Source organism: Chelonoidis abingdonii, chromosome 5 (assembly GCF_003597395.2).
Source record: "Chelonoidis abingdonii isolate Lonesome George chromosome 5, CheloAbing_2.0, whole genome shotgun sequence".
In the NCBI taxonomy this organism is placed as follows: Eukaryota; Metazoa; Chordata; order Testudines; family Testudinidae; genus Chelonoidis; species Chelonoidis abingdonii.
In genome coordinates, this window is record NC_133773.1 from 1,470,216 (window position 1) to 1,489,837 (window position 19,622).

General features: G+C 49.3%; 2 protein-coding genes across 2 annotated transcripts in view; one reads left to right on the forward strand and one right to left on the reverse strand.

The window, feature by feature from the left end:
- Positions 1-19,292, reverse strand: part of LOC142046878 (uncharacterized) — a 783,739-nt gene extending 764,447 nt beyond the window's left edge. The window contains exon 1 of the mRNA XM_075066241.1: positions 19,018-19,292. Within this exon, the coding sequence (XP_074922342.1) occupies positions 19,018-19,198 (181 nt within the window). The 5' untranslated portion in view covers positions 19,199-19,292. The remainder of the gene's footprint in view (positions 1-19,017) is intronic.
- Positions 4,826-7,105, forward strand: DUSP4 (dual specificity phosphatase 4). Its single transcript, XM_032806214.2, has 3 exons — positions 4,826-4,953; positions 5,669-5,888; positions 6,428-7,105. The coding sequence occupies exons 1-3, from the start codon at positions 4,900-4,902 to the stop codon at positions 6,811-6,813; spliced, it is 660 nt and encodes a 219-aa protein (XP_032662105.2). The 5' UTR covers positions 4,826-4,899; the 3' UTR covers positions 6,814-7,105.
- Positions 19,293-19,622: the final 330 nt, after the last annotated feature.

Consider the following 19,622-nt stretch of genomic DNA (forward strand, 5'->3'; position numbering starts at 1 on the left):
ATAATACAGGCAGCAGAGCCTCAGGATGGAGTGAAATGTTAGCATCAGATTTTTAAATAATTCAGCAAATTGTGAAGATGTGTCCTTTCTCTGGCCTTGAAGTCAATGGGACTGTTTTGCAGAATCAGTAGGGTGTGAACAGGGATGAATACAATAGAACCTGTGAGAGTGCTTGGCTGAAACTGAGCCTGTTCCCCACTAGGTGCACAGTCAATGCAAATTTCCAGTTCAATTTTTTTACCAGTGCAGTCAAACTAAATCTAAATCCCAGCCTTTATTCAGAATTGAATACATAAAGAATTGCACAGCCAAGAAGCATTGCTCACCGCTAACCTGTCTTTAGGGCCAGACTGTGAGTACTTCATTGCTGTTAGTCACTCCAGCCTAAGTGAAGCCTGAAGCTGAGACTAAATCCTGGCCCCATTGCAGTCAATGGCAAAACACCCTTTGATTTCAGTGGGGTCAGGATTTCACCCCTCGTCATCAGTTCCTATGTATGGAAGACAGAGGTGCCATCTGGAAACTGACTGTGGAGGACAACCTGTGTCCTGATGCTGCAGTTCAGCTCTGTCCTCTGAGAGAGACACTGCACCAGTGTCTAGGGGAGTTTCCCCTGAGTGTGGTGACTTCAAGATCCAAGCCCTAAAGACTTAAAACATTAAAACTGTTTATAGGTATCAAACAAGAAGAGAGAGCAGAATTCTGTCAAAATGGTAATCTCCTGTGGGAGTCTAGCAGTTGTAAAGAGAAGGTGTCATGTAACACCCCCACCAGCTCACAGTGAATTGTCGTACTACCCATTTCTATTCTTCCTTCCAAAGCATGAGTGTTTCTATGAATGTGGAGGCTGTCAGCTCATCAGTTTGTGCAGTGGATGTTGGACAGTGGGTGCTCTTCCATCTTACTGCAATTCTTTTTTGCTGCTGGTTATGCTGCAGAGTCGTACCTCAAAGGCAGTGGGGGAAAATGCAGAGCCTGAGATCTACAAAATAAGAGTATATGAGAATTTGATGTGCTCTCTTTAGAGGCCTAAAAGAGCTGATAACTAAGCACACCTGATATCTATCTCTTGCTGTAATTCAGTGAATGTGGTTCCAACTTGCTACCCCATGTTAGGAGAAATGTAGCCCAGTAATCAGTCTGCTGGGTTTTATAGAAGTTGCCACCAAGGAACAGTAATTGAAAGACCTGCAAACCCAGAACTGCAGTAGTCTGGCTGGGATGAAACACATCTGTGGATAAAGATTTCAGCAACTAGCCTAGAAAGCATAAGCCTTAGGCTTTGTCTACACTGGACTTTTGTCGTTCAGGGATGTGGGTGGGGGGGGCGGGGGGACACCCACCCTGAGTGACCATTTTACCAACGAAAAGTGCTGGTGTGAACAGTGCTTTGTGGGCAGGAGATGGCCCCTAATGCCACTCCTGGGGGGGAGGAGGGAGAGCTCTGCTGCCGACAGAGGAGCTACACAGCACACCTTTCAGTGGCACTGCTATGTCGCTAAAAGGTGCGTAGTATGGCTAGATTCCTGCAGCTTAATTGCATGCACAATATGGATTTTTAAACAGAGGTCAATGTTTCCCAGGACTCAAAGATCACTAGTGTTTAAATAGAAATATCCCTGGAGGTGAACAGATGACCTTTGTGATTCTCTGCACTAGAGCCAATCAATAACAGCTCTGTTCTGTCTATTGGTAGGAAAATATGAAGCCATCTGTGATTGAATATCACATGAACAATTATGAAAACCAACAAGCTGTTTCCACAACATCATGAGATCTGTGTTTGTGTGGGGTTTTTAATGTGTGTGTGTGTGTGTGTGTGTGTGATACAGCAAACCCTTACTCACAGGGATAAGCATTGTCTGATTCCATAAACTGCAACGCTTGGGGGGGATGGGCCAAAAATTAATTTTAAAAAGCTCTTTTGAGCAGAGAGGACTGTCGTGTGGGGAAAGAGTAAGAACAAGACCTGTGCTGAGGTAGAGCAGCGTAGATCCAGAGCTCATTGACAATAAGCATCTGATTTCCCGCCCCCCATGTAAAACCATCCTGATCTGGTAACACACCTATGCAAGGTAGGTGTAAGTGACTACACCAGGGGAATATCACAGGTGCTTCACACAAGGGTAAATTATTGCATGAGATGCAAAGTAAACAGTTTTTTCCCCTGCCCTCCCCCGAGTCATTCATATAACTCTTGTTAGAGCTGGTGCTAAGCACAGGCTTGTGAGTTCATTTGGTTTTGTACTTTCCACCCCAAGTCCAAGATAAAAACCTTAACTCCAGTGTGGTCTCCTTTCCAAGAGGATGGAACTAGAGTGAAAAGTGTAAATGGGAGGATAGAGCCGCAGGCCAATGTAGCTTGAAAGAGAAGTCTCAGACACTGCAAATGTCACCTCCTTTAGACAGTGACAGAGAAGCAACCCAGCCATGGCCCCACCAGTTTAATTTTGAAAGCTGGCACTTAACTGTTTTCTGCTCTCCATTATCACTTGAGCTAGCACTCAGCTGTTTACTCAGCACTGTGTCCAGCTGGCTTTCAGGCTCTGGAGTATGGTGCCTTTGAAGAGGTTATGTTTTTGCCCTTCAAAATTGTCATTTTTTTCCCCTTGTAAAGGCAACTGTTCTGAGTTGTTTATACCAAGGTCATTCTTCCTTTTGGGAGCTCGAGCAGATAATAGGAGAATGTCCTGCCATCCTTATCTATTGTGACAAAACCTTGCTTCCTCGTCCCCTTCCAAGCTAAAAAATACTTAGCTGATCAACAGGATTTTTCAGCCTGAAGACACAGCAACTTGGGGAAAGATTCTAGCAGCCCTGAGAGAGTGAAGGTGCTAGTTTGCTCATAACCACTTCCCAGAGCTATATGTGCATTTGGGCAAATTTCTTTAAGCAAAATGAAATTATAAATGAGGTGAAATCTGGATTTGTCAGCTTGATGGGGCAGGGGCTGTATTTGTGTATGTGCACTAGCTAGCACTACTGGGGTCTCTGGGCACTGCCCCAGTATGAGTGATTAAGAGACAACTGATAAATGAGCACTGAGTCTGCCAACTGGTGGGGAGGATTAGACAGGCTACTGCCATAGCCACAGTCAGGTACTAATGCCCTATACCAGAGATTCTCAGCCCCACACGGACCTCACAGCCCCAGCCTTGACTCTCTTCCAAACACAATTGGAGTCTGCTGGTGATACCCCTTGGAAGGGTAGGGGTCATCCTCCACTGGTGCAGAACTTCTGCAGTGTAAATTGCAGTCCCCCAGAAACCATCCCTTCAGAACAGACGTGGTGACACAAGGTTGGTGGACATCTGGTTCTGGTCCCTCCCTGGTGTTACGCTGCTGTAACCGTGTGGAGTGCAGTGGAGCCATAGGGATTGGATTAGAATTGTGCCTTATGTGGGATTTTTGTGTTGGCGGGAAGGGGGGGGTGGGGCAGATACTGGAGGCCAGGCTTGTGCAGAGGGGGTGAATGATGGCATTGGCAGGGTCTGCAGATCCGAGCCTGGACTAAGGCTAGATCATAAATGAGTTTGTGCCCAGCTGTGCTGCAGGGACCGCTCTGGTGTGTAACAGCAGCCTGGGGCCCTTCTTGCAGCAAGGCTACTGGACATGTCTTCTCATGCTCTGTGCATGACAAGGGCAGTCTGGCGAGTCCCTGGGAAGGTTGCCCTTGGAGTGCATGTACCCACACTCACATAGAGCCCCAGCCTATGCCACTGACTTCAATGGAAGCTGCCCCCACTGATCTCAGTGGGAGCAGGTAAGCGTTGGCTTGCTGTGGTGCAAAACAGAATAATCCAAGACTGATTCTGTACTGGGGATTGCCCTGATACCACCACTGGTGCAAGGAGACCAGGAGAGGACCAATGATCTCTGCCTCCGCAGGGCAGGAATGGGACAGCACTCAACCAGTGTAAATGGCAACTTCCCTCTGTGCACTGGGGGCTTGCAATGGTGCCGGGAAGGGGGCTGATTCCCCCCTGCCCCCATGAGGACATGGTCTGAGCGTGGGTACAGAATGGCGCTTCTGTTTACTTGCATTACAGAATGCTGACAAGGGGTTGGATTTTGCCAGCTTGGTGGTTATTTTGTAGCTTCAGTGTGGGGAGGGGGTATATTGTGTGACAGACAGGAAGGAACTAGAGGGTCTCTCCTTGCTGGGATGAGGGGCTGCTGGGTGATGGGAACGCGCATGTGCTGCTGAGAAGTATTGATGACATAGTGCTCAGCTCCCCACCCCCAGTTGCAGGATTTTAAGTGAGATCTGTGTCTGCTGGTCAGAAGGGCCACCCAGAGGCTGGGAAAAAGTTAGCCCTGGGCAGGGACTTTGGGAGCCAAGGGCCCAATCCTGGGAAGTGCTAAGCTGCCTCAATGCTGTTGTCTGTCACTGGTTTTCCTGGAGCTGCTGATGTCTCCTTGGGAGCTCAGAGGAGGGGCAGAACATAGCCCCTTGTGGCATCAGTAGCTCAGAATGGCTCCTTAAGGTGACAAGCCATGTGCTGCAGAGAGCACTGTTCCTCAGGTAGCCTAGCAGTCCTAGGCAACCCCTTCCCTTCCCTGTGCACTGGCAGCATTGCCCCGAGAGCCAGGTACTAGGAGATGGAGACTAGAAATGACTGATGTCATCTCCTGCAGTAGTGACATTAGTGGCAAATGTAGCGCTGCTTTGCAGCAGCTCTGCCAGGTCTCTGCATTCTGCCAGTCCTCAGGATCTGTAGGTTGGTAGGGAATGCAGGCTGCCTCCTGCAGACAGATTTGTCTAATGAAATCACTTTTCCAAGGTGACCCTTCATGCCTGTCTCTTTAATTGCAGGAGGCTACGAGAGGTTTTATTCAGAGTACCCAGAATTCTGTGTAAAAACAAAATCCCTGAGCAGCATTTCTCCTCCAACCAGCATGGAGCCAATCGAACTGGGGTGCAGCTCCTGTGGGACCCCCCTGCATGATCAGGTAGCTTCCCTGTCCTTCAGCCCTGCTTTGAGCACTATGCACGCTGACCTTAGTACAGTGTTTTTTACAGAGTCTTCCCACATGCCATGAAATCTGTACCACCCTGAGCATCAGGGGCAGGAATCTCTACAAAAGAGCCCAAGCCACCATCTCCTGGCTCCTCACTTGTGAACCCCATGGCATGACCTCATGTGTACAGTGCATGTGAGGTCATGCTGTGTGCAGGACACAATTTTGCTCTTCAGAGGGTGTCCCCCGTGGTGTCTGGGCTCCTGGGAGGAAATAATCCATTCCAACAGGGTTGAGCAGGTAACACATTTGACAAGGTGCTGCTCTGGAGACTAGTCTGTCATGGCTGTGTGCAGTCTGCTCTGTTACATGGGCCTGAACCAAGGGTGGCTCTCTGGCTTCAGTGGAGATGCTTGGGATTCACACCAGAGCTGGAGGGTTTTATTTGCCCACTGGGTGCCAGAGCCTACATTTCCAGAAGCAGAGTGATTTTTGCATGCCTCTGTTCTTAGTGGCCTGGCATGAGACCCTGGGAACCAGACCCCTTCAAAGGGCCCCAAGCAGGCCGCTCAGACAGACGATCCCCAAATCCTGCGTCACTCTTGAAGACGCAGGTTTTGCTAGGAGCTGCTCCCACCCTCCTTCCCCTTCTGCCCATGATGTTCTCCTCTGACAGCGATCTTTGTGTTGCTCTCTCCGGAAACAGGGAGGCCCAGTCGAAATCCTTCCCTTCCTCTACCTTGGCAGTGCGTATCATGCGGCCCGGAGGGACATGCTGGACACACTGGGCATCACAGCCCTCTTGAATGTCTCGTCAGACTGTCCCAATCACTTTGAAGGACACTATCAGTACAAGTGCATCCCAGTGGAGGATAACCACAAGGCTGACATTAGCTCCTGGTTCATGGAAGCAATAGAGTATATTGGTAAGTGTGCTCTGCCGGCTAAGCCTGGGAGCTGTGTGGTGGCTGTGAAGGAGGACAGGGGGTTGGGGGAGGGCTGGCTTACTCTTGCCCCAGGGGCTTCCCCTCTGGGCCAGGAGAAGTGTACATTTGCCCAGGGCCCCATGCCCTATGTAAACCTTCCTGTGGCCCGACAGTGGGGCAGGCCCCACTGTCAGTTAGACATTGCTTTGGAAAGGTTCCCTAAAGCACCCACTCACTTGGGTGCCAGCTCTGGGGCCTGCTTTCCAGAGGGGCGAGTGCCCGCTGCCCCAGTGGAAGGTAGGGGTGTCATGGGTGCTCAGACCTCTGACAGCAGTGCCTAATGGCAAGCTGTTGTCTGGAGCTTATCACCCGGACTTCAGGGCTGTGGCTGCTGTTCCCTGCAGATGCCCCACTGCCTGTAGCTTGTTGTGTTGACAGGTCCTGTCTATGGTGCCAGTGGCCCCTTGTCAGCAGGGGGTGCTCTCGAGCTGTCTGTGAGCAGGGTGAGCTATTCACACCCCCTCCCTTCTGCCCCCCAGACTTGGTGAAGGACTGCCATGGCCGGGTGCTGGTGCACTGCCAGGCTGGCATCTCCCGCTCTGCCACCATCTGCTTGGCCTACCTGATGATGAAGAAGCGTGTGAAGCTCGAGGAAGCCTTTGAGTTTGTCAAACAGCGCAGGAGCATCATCTCCCCCAACTTCAGTTTCATGGGTCAGCTGCTGCAGTTTGAGTCCCAAGTACTGGCGACCTCCTGTGCTACTGAGGCTGCCAGCCCCTCAGGGACTCTGAGAGAACGGGGCAAGGCCTCCTCCACGCCCACCTCCCAGTTTGTGTTCAGCTTCCCAGTCTCCGTGGGCATGCACACGACCCCCAGCAGCCTGCCCTACCTGCACAGCCCCATCACCACCTCACCCAGCTGTTAGCGCCTGGCACTAGCTAACGCACTGGGCAGCGCCTCCAGCAGGAGGGATGCTGACCTCCCAGCCGCCGCCAGCCACGAGACTGCAAGAACTGACCGGCATCGCTGGCCAGCCTTGACACTGAGCAATAAGGGCTGGTCTGCCGCTGGCTTCAAGCTGACTATGGGGTCTTTGTTTTCATAAAGAAACTTCTTACCTCATAACTTTTTTTTTTTAAAGCAGGAAGGCTTGAAGTTGTGAATTCCACAAATCCTGACAACGTGTCTGACCAGTTTTGTTTTGGGGGAGAAAATTACAATTTCCCAAAGTGCCTGGTTTTTTATTATTTTTCCCCCCCTAATAATTTAATTCCACCCCCAAAAACAAACAACCAGCAGAAATATTTTTAACCTGGGCAGGAGACTTCTGGTTTTAAAACATGGACTTCCTAAACTCAAAGTTTGAGACCATGAGATTTAGTGCAGTGCTTTCCTCTGGGTATTGAAATGCAACATTTGTGCTGTCAGTGATTGTATAATCTTTGTTTTAACTATGAGCACAACAGCATGCAGGTCTCAAAGCAGCTAGAGAACAAATGATCTTATCACACACCTGCAAGGACAAGCATGGAGATACTGTACCATTCTCCTGTCAGGGGACAGGGATTAACATGTGCGTTTCCAGGCTGAACACAAGTGAATTCAGATCACTCAGTCACTGCGCCATGGACTCTTCCATCCAAGGAACACTCTCTGTGCATCGTGGGTAGCTCATAGGGGTATTATCCTGTCTCCTTCCTAGCCCTGCTTGTATCTTGCATCAGGAAAGGGGTGGTTTCTTTACTTGGGTATGGCCAATGCTTGTACACATGCATTGCACTCATCACATTCACCTAGAACACTGTGCATCTTGGCCTGAGCTCATGTTGACTCTGTGCCGAGGCTTCTGCATGCTTTCTTTGGCTCCATCCACTGAAGATTTAAGGTAACAGTACCATGCTGGGAAGCTTGTGACCGTGGCACGCTCTGGTGATCAGTAATTCATAAGCATCAGTGACTGTAGGGTGCTGCTCTAGCTGCTTCAGAAATGTTATTCCCCAACTCAGCATAGCTTTTTTTATCCACTTGAGAAAGTGTTCTTTCTCCAGGAGGGAATAATCTTGACACCTCCAGCAGGACAGGGTCACTGTCCTATCTGTAGATTCAGGAGGCCTTTCCCCCTATGAATGTACAGTGCAGTTGGGTGTGGATGGTGTCTGTCAAGGGGCACCTATCCTTTAAAGCCATGAGTCTGCAATGCCCTGCTCCAACCAGTAATGAATCCAGCTCTACTAAGACTCTACTGTGCCTGAGCCTGCATTTGCTGGTTAGGTGGTTACTAGCTTTTTGTCCCCTTGTCAGGGTCCCTAGCGTCACTCTAGCTGCATGCAGATCCCAGTCCCCTTGGTACAACTCCCATTTACTTCACTGAGATCTGGGGCTAACAAGGTATGTCTACACTGCCAAAAAAAATCCAGGAACCCTGCAGCAGCGACTCTCAGAACCCAGGTCAGCTAAGTTGGGCTTGAGCTAGGGCCTATGAACAGCTGTGTAGACATTCTAGCTTGGGCTGGAGCCTGGGCTCTGAACCCTGGGAGCTCTAAGCCTCCCTGCCACAAGTCTGGGTTTTAGTTATGTTGGGTGGTGTAGAGACAACCCTGGGGTCCATGGCAGCGAGCCCAGTTTTCCAGCCCAGCAGATTGAAATAAACCAGCTAATGGAGCTATTTCCTCTGCTGTGACTGGGATGCTGGACAATTCTGGCCACTTGGGCACAGACCTTCCCTTGCCTTGCTGGCAGTGTTTATTTCTCCATGGGACTTGTGCCTTAGTTCTGTTTGAAACTGTCTCCCCAGAACAGTTGCACAGCTGAGAACCATCAGTTCCCCAGCCCTAAATACTGCTGGACAAGCTCACTGTTCTGCCCTGTGGGTGGCTGCTTGTGGCAGAAGGAAGCATTAGTGTTTGCCAAAATGGTAGCTCAGTTGTGCCCCACCAATCCTTTCTGAGCAGGGGTTTCTCTTCTCATTCAGCCCCCCTTAAACACCATCTTGACCCCTGACTCAGCCTGGGTTGGAATGTGCTAAAATTACCCATTAAAGGAACAAACTCAGTGCCTAGCAGGGGAAGGAGAACGTTCATCCGTGCATTAAAAACCAGTCTGTTAAATGAAGATAGTGTGGCTCAGATGTTCAACATAGGCAGCTAAGCTGCACCTCTGAGCTCCAGTCAACATTGGGTACTTGCACAGGCCAGCAGCTTTTACTTTTGCATGCACCAGTGTCTTGCACTCATGATTTGGGGTTTTGGAAAATGTGTCCCATTGTATGTGGCACAGTAAATTGGTAACTCCTCACCAAGCCAAGGCCTCAGGGATCTGATCAGGTAGAAGATGGAGCAGGCACCAGCCTGCAGTTAGCACCGAGCAAAATTGCTTTGTGTATAAGTAGTGGGGTTCAAAACTGCCATCACCTGCCCCTTTTTTACTACTGTATTAACTGGTCACAGAAGTTCATTGTTTGGGGGCGGTGGGGGGAATCTATGCCCACATCTGTTTAAAAAACACTGTTTACCAAGAGCAAGAAACCATTCAAAGGTAGCTGACCGTGTTGGGTCACTGGGTCTCTGTTGTCTTTGCAGTTTCTGCCATGTGGAGTGGGGGGGAGGTGAGCACCTTGCCCTCAGCACCTGTGGGTAGCCGGCTAAGGCTGGAGCTCGAGTGAGTGGCTGACTGGGCCATGAGCTCTTCATACTGATTCCCTAGTCCTGACCACTTCAGCAGGGTGGGGAGTGTAGAAAGAAGTGGAGCTTGGTGCCAGTGCCATGGGGGGGGACAAGTGTTGACCCCTTGGCATCAGAGCAGGTATGGTGATTTTCAGGGACAGTTCCACCTGGCAGGGGAGGCTTCCCAGCACCAGGCCCTTCCTGCTCCCTGAGCATGGGCCCGAAGCAAGCAGGGCCTCAGGTTAACACTTTATCCACAAGATGGCAGCTCCAGCTGGCGGTGCTGGATAGTGCCCTACCCTCTGCCCATTTGGGTAGGGGTGGCCTGGCCTCCCCGGGTCCCACAGTCTCACTGCTGTCTAGGCACACACAGGGGTGTGCATTATTTGCTTTGGCACTGGCTCCTCAAATGGCCACTGATCTCTTGTCCTGCACTTTAAGTAACAAAATACCATGGCCCACTAGAGGAGAGCATCCTTGCTTTTGATGTTTGTTTGCCCAGTATCTGTCCACCTGGCTACCCTCTGACCAAGGTGCCACAGATGCTTCTCCCAGGGTACAGCAAGGAGGCAGCTTTGGATAAAATCCAGAGAACAATGCAATAATTTCTGGGCCCAGCCCCCTCACTCACAGTGGTCCTGTTGCTACAGATGTCTGTAGGTGTGTCAGATGTACATATGTATGTTCTGGTTTTTTTTTTTTTAGAAAGTTGACATGTTTGTTTTTATTTATTGCCTGAGATCATTTGGAGAAAAAATAAATACATTTTCAACAGCACTGTCTGGTTCCTATTCCTCTTACACAGCGCTTTCCAGCAGCAGATTTCAAAGCACTTTGCAACAGAGGTGAGCATCGTCCCTGTTTTACAGGGGAAACTGAGGCAGAGCCAGGGCTTCTGAATCCAGTGCTCTATCCACAAGCAGCAGGATTCCCCCTACAGCCAGGGTAGGCAAACGTTTTGGCCTGAGAGCCACATCTAGATATTGAAATTGTATGGCAGGCCATGAATGCTCACAAAATTGGCAGTTGGAGTATGGGACCGAGGGGTTTGAAGGGCTGGGGCAGGGGGTCAAGAGTGCATGATCAGGGGTGCAAGTGGTGTTTACCCAAGCAGCTCCTGGAAGCAGCAATGTCCTCCCTCTGGCTCCTATACAGAGGTGCGGCCAGGTGCCTCTGCGTGCTGCCCTGTCCACAGGTGTCACCCCAGCAGCTCCAATTGGCTGCAGTTGCCAGCCAGTGGGAGCTGTGGGGGTGGCCCTTGGGGCAATGTGCAGAGCCCCCGGCTGACCCTACACCTAGGAGATGGAGGGGGGACATACTGCTGCTTCCAGGAGCCATGGCATACCTGCAGTGGGACAAGCCCTGGCCGCTTCCCAGAAGGTGCTCAAGGGCTGGATTAAAACATCTGAAGGGCCAAATGCGGCCACCGGGCTGTAGTTTGCCTACCCTTGCTCTACAGGATTTAGTGGCTTTCTTACTGCAAGCTGGTGAACAGGAGCAGCAAACGGATGTTTTGCAAGTAAAAGTAACACAGGCAGAAGTCCAGCAGCAGAGAGCAGGCCTTTCAGGTAATCTTACTGAATGCAGCAGATGCAATTACCTGCCTTGTGGGCAGCTGGCATGTGTGCATGATGCAAACAGCTCCTGGTCCTCACAGTGCTGGCTCCTGTCTGAGGCCCCCATGGATGAACTGTAGCAGCCTGAAGTACATAGTAGAGCAGGTCCCACCCCCAGTCTGGCCGCCCCTGTGCTGTTGAGGATGAAAGTCCCAGGGAAGGAGAGCATCAAGTTGGAGTGGAGGAAATGAGCCCAGAGCTGGGCCCATTCTAGGAACCCATGATGTCAGTGAGGACACTCCCCCTGTGGAAGGGGACTCCTGTTAGTAAGAAGACAGGTAATAGAAATGTAGAGAGTTGGGTTTGCGATGACCAGAACCACAGGGTGAATTGCCTGCTGGTGGCGGAGGTTGCAGATCTCTTTGACATCTAGACAGAGGGGCAGTGCCGGGCATAGCTACTGGTTGTAGTATGTGTAGGTACCAGTGATGTATGAGAGAGATCCTGGAGGCTAAATTCAGGCTTCCATGTAAGAGTAAAGTCCATAACCTCTATGGTAGCATTTTCTAAAATGCTTCCAGTTCCACATGCAAGCCAGTTAGGCAAAACTACAGTCTCAGTACATGGATGAGCCAATGGTGTACAAAAGAGGGGTGTTGTCATGTACAATTACAAAGATCATAGAGGAGTTTTTAAACAAAGGGCTAAGGGAAAGCCGACAGGTGCAGAGGAGTGCATGGTTTGCATAGAGACATCGCTTAGCGGAGGATTTATTATTAGGGAACTCTACCAACTTCTTCCTCTCCTCTTTACTAAGATAAAGACCGGTACATGCTCGTGAGGGATAGTTAGACATTTAACTGTAACGTGAAGATAAGCAATTCACTACTGACGCGCTGTACAAATGCTAGCAGGCTAGATATTAAGCTATAGCTTGGCGATAATTGAGGCTATTGATATAATAGGCATTGCTGAAACCTGGTGCAATGAGGGAAATCCATGAGCCATGGTAATAGCAGTACAAAATATATCGGACTGAAAGTACGGAGTGCTGGTGGAGGAGTGCTGCTGTATGGGAAAGCCAACAGAGTTAAATAACAAACAAATGTCTATGGACAGACAGTCCATGCTTGAACAATAAGAGTAGAGCAGAGCAATAGGAATATACTGCCAACCACCTGACCAGACTGAAATACCCAAAAAAATTAGAGTGGTTAGAAAAACAATAATACTTGGGGATTTCCCCTATTGAGGGGGAATATGTCACCTCAAGACTGGATACAGAGAAAAGGTCTAGACCCCATTAATGACTACTTTTTTGGAGCAGCTGGTCCTGGAACCCACAGTGGGAGAGGCAATTCTTGATTTAGTCCTAAGTGGAGCACAGGATCTGGTCTGAGAGATGAATATAGCTGACCAACTTGGTAATAGTGACCATAATGTACTTAAATGTGACATCATTGTATAGGGTAACATATAAAACAACCCTACTACAGTAGCATTTAACTTCAAAAAGAGGCACTGCACAAGTCAGTAAAATGCAAATTAAAAGGAATAGGTACAAGGGTGAAATGCCTGCCAACTGAATGGAGCCTATTTAAAAACACCACACTAGCGGCTCAAACTAAATGTATACCGCAAATAAGAGAACTGAAAAAAATGCCACACTGGCTAAACAGCACAACAGGCAGTTTGGAGCAAAAAGACTCCTTTAAAAAACTGGAAGATAAATCCCACTGAGGAAAATAGAAAGGCGCATAAATTTTGGCAAGTCAAGTGTTAAAGTATAATTAGGCAGGTCAGGAAAGAATGTGAACAGCAGTTTGCTAAGGACAATAAATAATTATTTGCAGCAGGTTTTCCTGTAGAAGCTATGGGGTGGGGAGACAGACTCACTACCTGAGTCATTGTTTTTAGTACCAGTTCTGAGGAACTCGCTCAACTAGAGGTGCCAGCAGAAGTAGTTTTGGAACAAATTGCCAAACTAACCAGTAGTATGTCACCAGGCCCAGAGGGGATTCACTCAAGAGATTTGCAGGAACTCATCTGTGAAATTGCAGAATTACTAACGTGGCATGTAACCTATCACTTAACTCACAGGTACCAGACGACTGGCAGCTAGCTAATCAAATGCTGTGTTTTAAAATAAGGCTCCAGAGGCAATCCTGGCAGTTAGAGATTAGTAAGTCTAACTTTAGTATCAGGCAAATTGGGAGACAGTATATTAAAGAACAAAACCATTACCTACATACATGAACACACTATGCTGAAGCAGCATCAACACTGTTTTTGTAAAGGGAAAAATCATGCCTCACCAATCTACTAGAATTCTTTGAGGGAGTCAAATAAGCACGTGGGCAAAGATGAGCTGGGTGATCTAGTGTACTTGGCTTGTCGGAAAGTGTTTGAAGAGGTCTCTCACCAAAGGCACTTAAGCTGTCATGGGACAAGAGGGAAGGTCTATCATGGATCAGTAACTTGCTAGGAAACAACAGTTATGGGCAGTGTTCACAGTGGAGAGAGATAAATAGAGGTGTTACCCCCCCACCCCCGGAGCTGTGCTGGGACCTGTGCTGTTCAACATATTTGTAAATCGACTGGGAAAAGGTGTAAAGTGGCAAAATTTATAGCCAAAAGATAATTACTCAAGATAGTTAAGTCCAAAACTGAGTTCTCACGCAAATGCGTGACTGGATAACAAAAAATGGCAGCTGAACTTCAGCATTGCTAAATGCAAAATAATGCATGCTGGACAAACTAATCCCAACTACCCAGCGTGCTTGGAGTCAGCGGGGAGCATTTCCTGAAAACATCCACTGGTGAGCAGCAGGCACACCTGCTAACAGAAAGTTAGGCCCCCATTAGGAAAGAGCGAGTGAATAAAACCAGACACGAGTTTGCTGCCCTGATTTAAAACCATGGTATGCCCACACCGTGACTATTACTTGCCGGCCTGCTCACCACAACTGACACACTGTGTTAGACCTGGAAAAGGCACAAAGCTATGTGTTAGCAGTGCTTAGGGCATGGCACAGCTGCCGTAGGCAGCGCAATAAAAAGACTGGGAATAGTCAGCTTAGCAAAGTGATGACAAGTTTCTGTGGTAAGTGACGAGGTAAATAACTCATTCCTAGTCACTTTTGCCACATCAGTCACAGAGCTCAGTTATACCCACCCCATGCCTCTCGGTGCTAGATGCATGCTGTAAGCACATTAGCCAGACTGCGCTGCTCCCCCTCCCCAAGCCTGGCCATGAAGTTCTTAGCAGCATGTTTGCATTGCCGCTCTCATTCAGGCCTGAGGCACCGTTCTCATGGGTTTTACACCAGGCTAACACATGGCTGATACTGTGCAATCCAGGGTCAGCTCTGAAGAGGCCTCTTGGTCCAGTGTGGGCGCTGAGAAGAACAGTGCAGAGGGAGGAACATGCAAAAATTACAAGTCCAAATGAGACTGGGAGAAGTCAGAAACCCTATTGCAAGGCCTCCAAATTAACCTCTTTCGTGCAGGGAGTCTGGGCCATTGCTGGTTAATGGGCAGAACAAGCAGGTCCCTCTCGTTTGCCTCTTCCAAGAGGCAGCTCTGGCCCTGGCAGGAGTGGTGGAAGGCCCCTGCCTGCCCTGTGCTCCTAGGCCTGACCAGCCCCGAGCAGTTCAGGGCCACATATCAGGCCACAAAAAATCATGAGATTGGACTAAAACGTGTGAGTTAAACACCAATAAGCAATGCTGGGCTGGTTCATTTGCCTCCTGGTTTCTAAGGCCAGGGTCAATCCTCACTCTGCACTCACGCAGCACAGCTGCTGTTTTAAATTGTGAGCAGTGAGATTCCCAGAATCACCTGGCTCCTGGAGCTGGCACTTGGAGAAAAATACCAGCTCTGCCACCCACTTCCATGTAGCTCTTCTCCTACCCCCACCACCGTCACACGGCCCCGTGTCCCAATCAACTCCAATCCCCCATGCGCCTGCTGCCAGGCCTGACCCCCCCAACTTGCCAGGCTGCCCCCTCCAATCCAGCCCAGTCCTTAGCTGCTGCGATAAATGAAGAGGGGGGAGGGAGTAGCTCCCTTTGATGGACACCCCGACAGCCAGTTAGCTATAAAGTCCCTCTTGGTGGCTGTTCTCTGCTTGCTTTACCTGTTAAGGGTTAACAAAGTTCCCCAGGTAAAGGAAAAGGAGTGGGCACCTGACCAAGAGAGCCAATGGGGGGGGGAGGGGCTAGAACTTTTTTAAATGGTGGGGGGGGGAGAACTTCCCTTTGTCTGTGTGTTGTGGTTCTCTGGGAATGAGCAGAGACCCAGAGCAGCAATGCTGTAAGCAGCGTTAAAACCAGGTATGAAAAAACATCAAATGAAATCTCAGCGCAACCCTACTTATTGGAAATGCCAAAGGGGTAGGTAGAGCAGAATGTTTAGAAAGCTGCGATCGGGATTATTTCTTGTGGCTAATGGACTCCTCTGGGCTAAACCCAGATGCTTTTGTTTTGCTTGTAACCTTTAAGCTAAACCTCAAGAGAGCTATCTTGATGCTTAATTTTTATAATTGCTTTTTTTAAGATCTAGCAAAAAGCCTAAGGGTATGTCTACACTACGGGATTATTCCGATTATACAGAAATCGATTTTGGGCACCTGATTGTATAAAGTCGAGTGCACACGGCCACACTAAGCATATATATCAGCGGTGTGCATCGACTTCCAGAGCGTTGCACTGGGGGTAGCTATCCCATAGCTATCCCATAGTTCCCTCAGTCTTCCCGCCCATTGGAATTCTGAGTTGAGATCTCAATGCCTGATGGGGCATAAACATTGTCACTGGTGGTTCTGGGTACAGCCTAACCCTTCCTCCGTGAAAGCAAAAGCAGACAACTGTTTCGCGTCTTTTTTCCTGGGTGAACTGTGCAGATGCCATACCACAGCAAGCATGGAGCCCGCTCAGCTCAAGACAGCAGTTAGGAACATTGTAAACGCCTCGCGCACTCTCATGTAGTCTATGCTGAACCAGGACCTGAAAAACCAGACGAGGAGGCGGCTATGGCAGCGCGGCGACGAGAGTGATGGAGGGCATGGACATAGAATTCTCTCAAACCGCGGGCCCCGGTGCGTTGGAGATCATGGTATTAATGGGGCAGGTTCTAGCCATGGAACGTCAATTCTAGGCCCGGGGAACAAGCACACACTGGTGGGACCGCATAGTGTTGCAGGTGTGGGACAATTCCCAGTGGCTGTGAAACTTTCACAGGTGTAAGGGCACTTTCATGGAACTTTGTGACTTGCTTTCCCCTGCCCTGAAGCACCAGAATACCAAGATGAGAGCAGCCCTCACAGTTGAGAAGCGAGTGGCGATAGCCCTCTGGTAGCTTATAACACCAGACAGCTACCGGTCAGTCGAGAATCAATTTGGAGTGGGCAAACCTACTGTGGGGCTTGCCTCGATGCAAGGAAGCCAAAAGCAATCACTGAGCTGCTGTTACCAAAGGTAGATGACGCTGGGAAGTGTGCAGGTCATAGTGAGAGCTGCAATGGGATTCCCTAACTATGGTGGGGTGATAGATGACCCATATCCCTAAATCTTGGCACCCGGAGCACCAGGCACCAGTACGTAAACCCACAAGGGTAAATTTTCAATGGTGCCTGCAACACTGGTGGACACAATGCATTCGTTCACCAACACAAGATGGAATGGCCAGAGGATTATACGCTTGTGTCTTCAGGAAACAACACTCTGTTTAAACGGCTACAGGCAGAAGGATTTACTCCACAGACACAGAAAATAAATGTTGTGGATGTTGAAATGCCTGGTAGTTATCGCTTGGGACCCAGCCACCCCTTAATACCATGGCTCATGAGGATACACAGGCAGCCTGGAAGTAGTCAGGAACTTTTCCAAACTACATGGCTGAGCAAGTGGCAGAATGGTGGTAAAAATGTGCCACTTTGAATGTTTAAAGGGACGCTGGGGGCACGTTACTGATTGCTCAACCTCAGCCAAAAACCAATATACCCATTGTTATTGCTGCTTGTCTTGTGCTCCCCAATATCTGTGAAAGTAAGGAGGAGACCTTTATGGTGATGGAGGCTAGGGCAATTCACTTTGGCCACTGATTACATGGAGCCAACACCAGGGCGAGAAAATCCCGCACACCAGAAGCGCTGCGCATCAAGAGCTTTGGAAAACCCAGGTTTCATTGGGCCGCCAGGCTACAGGTGTGGAAAGTTCTGTTTGTTTCTCCTTGATGAAAACACTCCTCCTTGATGAACTCATTCCCTGTAACAACCCACCCTCACGCTTCGATGACAGCTGCTTTTCTAAAGGAAATAAAGTCACTAAGTATTCTTTTAACTGATTATGAAAAAGAGGGAGAGAACTGACAAAGTAGCCCAGGTGGGGTTTGGGAGGAGGATGGGAGGGAAGGAAAAGGGCACTTCAAAAGTTCAAAATAATGACAGCTTTTTGCTTGGACTGTCCACTGGGGTGGAGTGGGCGGGTGCATGTAGCCTCTCCCCCACCCCCGCGTTCTTACACGTCTGGGTGAGGAGGATATGGAACATGGTGAGGGGGGAGGGTGGTTATACAGGGCTGCAGTGGCACTCTGTGATCCTGCTGCCATTCCTGAAGCTCCACCAGATGCTGGAGCACATCAGTTTGATCATGCAGTAGCCCCAGCATTGCATCATGCCTCCTCTGATCTTTCTGCCACAACCTCTCATCTTGAGCATCTCTCCTTTCCTCACGTTGCTCCCTCCTGTCCTCACATTCACTGGCATCTTTCCTGTACTTTGATACCGCATCCTTCCACTCATTCAGATGAGCTCTTTCATTGCGGGTCGATTCCATGATCTCAGAGAACATTTCAGCTCGTGTGCTTTTTTTGCCGCCTTATCTGAGATAGCCTTCAGGATGGAGGAGGGAGGCTTGAAAAATTTGCAGCTGCGGGATGGAAGGAGGGGAAAAAAGGGAGAGAAGTATTTAAAAAGATACATTTCAGAGAACAATGCTTATACTCTTTCACGGTGAACAACACTATTCACCTTACATAGCACATGTGATTTCGGTACAAAGTCACATTTTGCATCTTAATATTGAGTGCCTGCAGCTTTGGTGTTAGAGATCACAGATGCAGGGCTGGGCAACAGAATTCAGCTTGCATGCGGCCATGGTAAGCTATTGTCTTTTGGCTTCTGCAGCCTTCATAAAAGCAGTGCCCTCCTTTCCCATACCAAGCAAAGCCCGTTGAGTGCTGCAGTTTTCCTGTTAACGTGCAGCAGCAGAAACCAAACTAAACACTCCGCCCCTATACAATTCTCTGGGATGATCGCTTTACCCCTTCCCCTACTGTGTGGCTGGTATCAGGGAAGATCCCTGCTAGCCAAACGCGAAAAGCTCAGCGCCAATCACCCACCCCTCCCCCCACTTGGCTAACTGCAGGGAAGGATTTCTTTTCAGCCACAGGCAAACAGCCCAGTCGGAACGGCCATCTCTGTCCCCTTAATTAAATTCCTGAATTTCAACCAGGTTACCATGAATGATATCGCTCTCCTGAGGATAACACAGTGAGATAAAGAACGGATGTTGCTTGAATGCCAGCAAACACCGGGACCATATGCTACCAGGCTTTGTCATGCAATGATATCAAATTACTTGCTACTAGCATGGCGTGGTCAAGTGTCCTACCATGGAGGACAGAATAAGGCTGCCCTGCCCAGAAACCTTCTGCAAAGGCTTTTGGAGTACCTCCAGGAGAGCTTCATGGAGATGTCCCTGGAGGATTTACGCTCCATCCCCAGACATGTTAACAAACTTCTCCAATAACTGTACTGGCCGCGAATGCATCCCAAATCCTCAGGGCAAATTAATCATTAAAAAAATCTTGCTTTTAAATCATGTTTTATATTTACAAAGATACACTCACCAGAGATCCCTTCCATGGCTTCATGGTCTGGGATACCGCCTTGGGAGGGCTGGGAGGGCACTTCAGTCAGGCTGAGAAAAAGATTCTGGCTGTTGGGGAGAACGGAGTGCTGTGTGCTCTCTGCAAGCTCACCCTCATCCTCATCCTCCTCCTCTTCCCCGTCCGCAGAATCCTTGGGCATGGCTGAGATTACCCCCTCCTTGGAATCCACGGAAGGGGTGGGATAGTGGTGGCAGACCCCCCTAGAATTGCATGCAGCTCAGCGTAGAAGTGGCATGTTTTCGGCCCTGCCCCCGGACCTCCCATATGTTTCTTTGGTTTTCTGGTAGGCTTGTCTGAGCTCCTTAACTTTCACATGGCACTGCAGTGAGTCCCTATAATGGCCTCTCTTCATCATGGCCTTAGAGATTTTTTCAAATGTTTTGGCATTTTGTCTTTTGGAATGTAGTTCTGTTAGCACGGAATCCTCTCCCCATACAGCGATCAGATCCAGTACCTCCCGTATGGTCCATGCTGGAGCTCTTTTTCCATTCTCAGACTGCATGGTAACCTGTGCTGATGAGCTCTGCATGGTCACCTATGCTCTCCACGCTGGGCAAACAGGA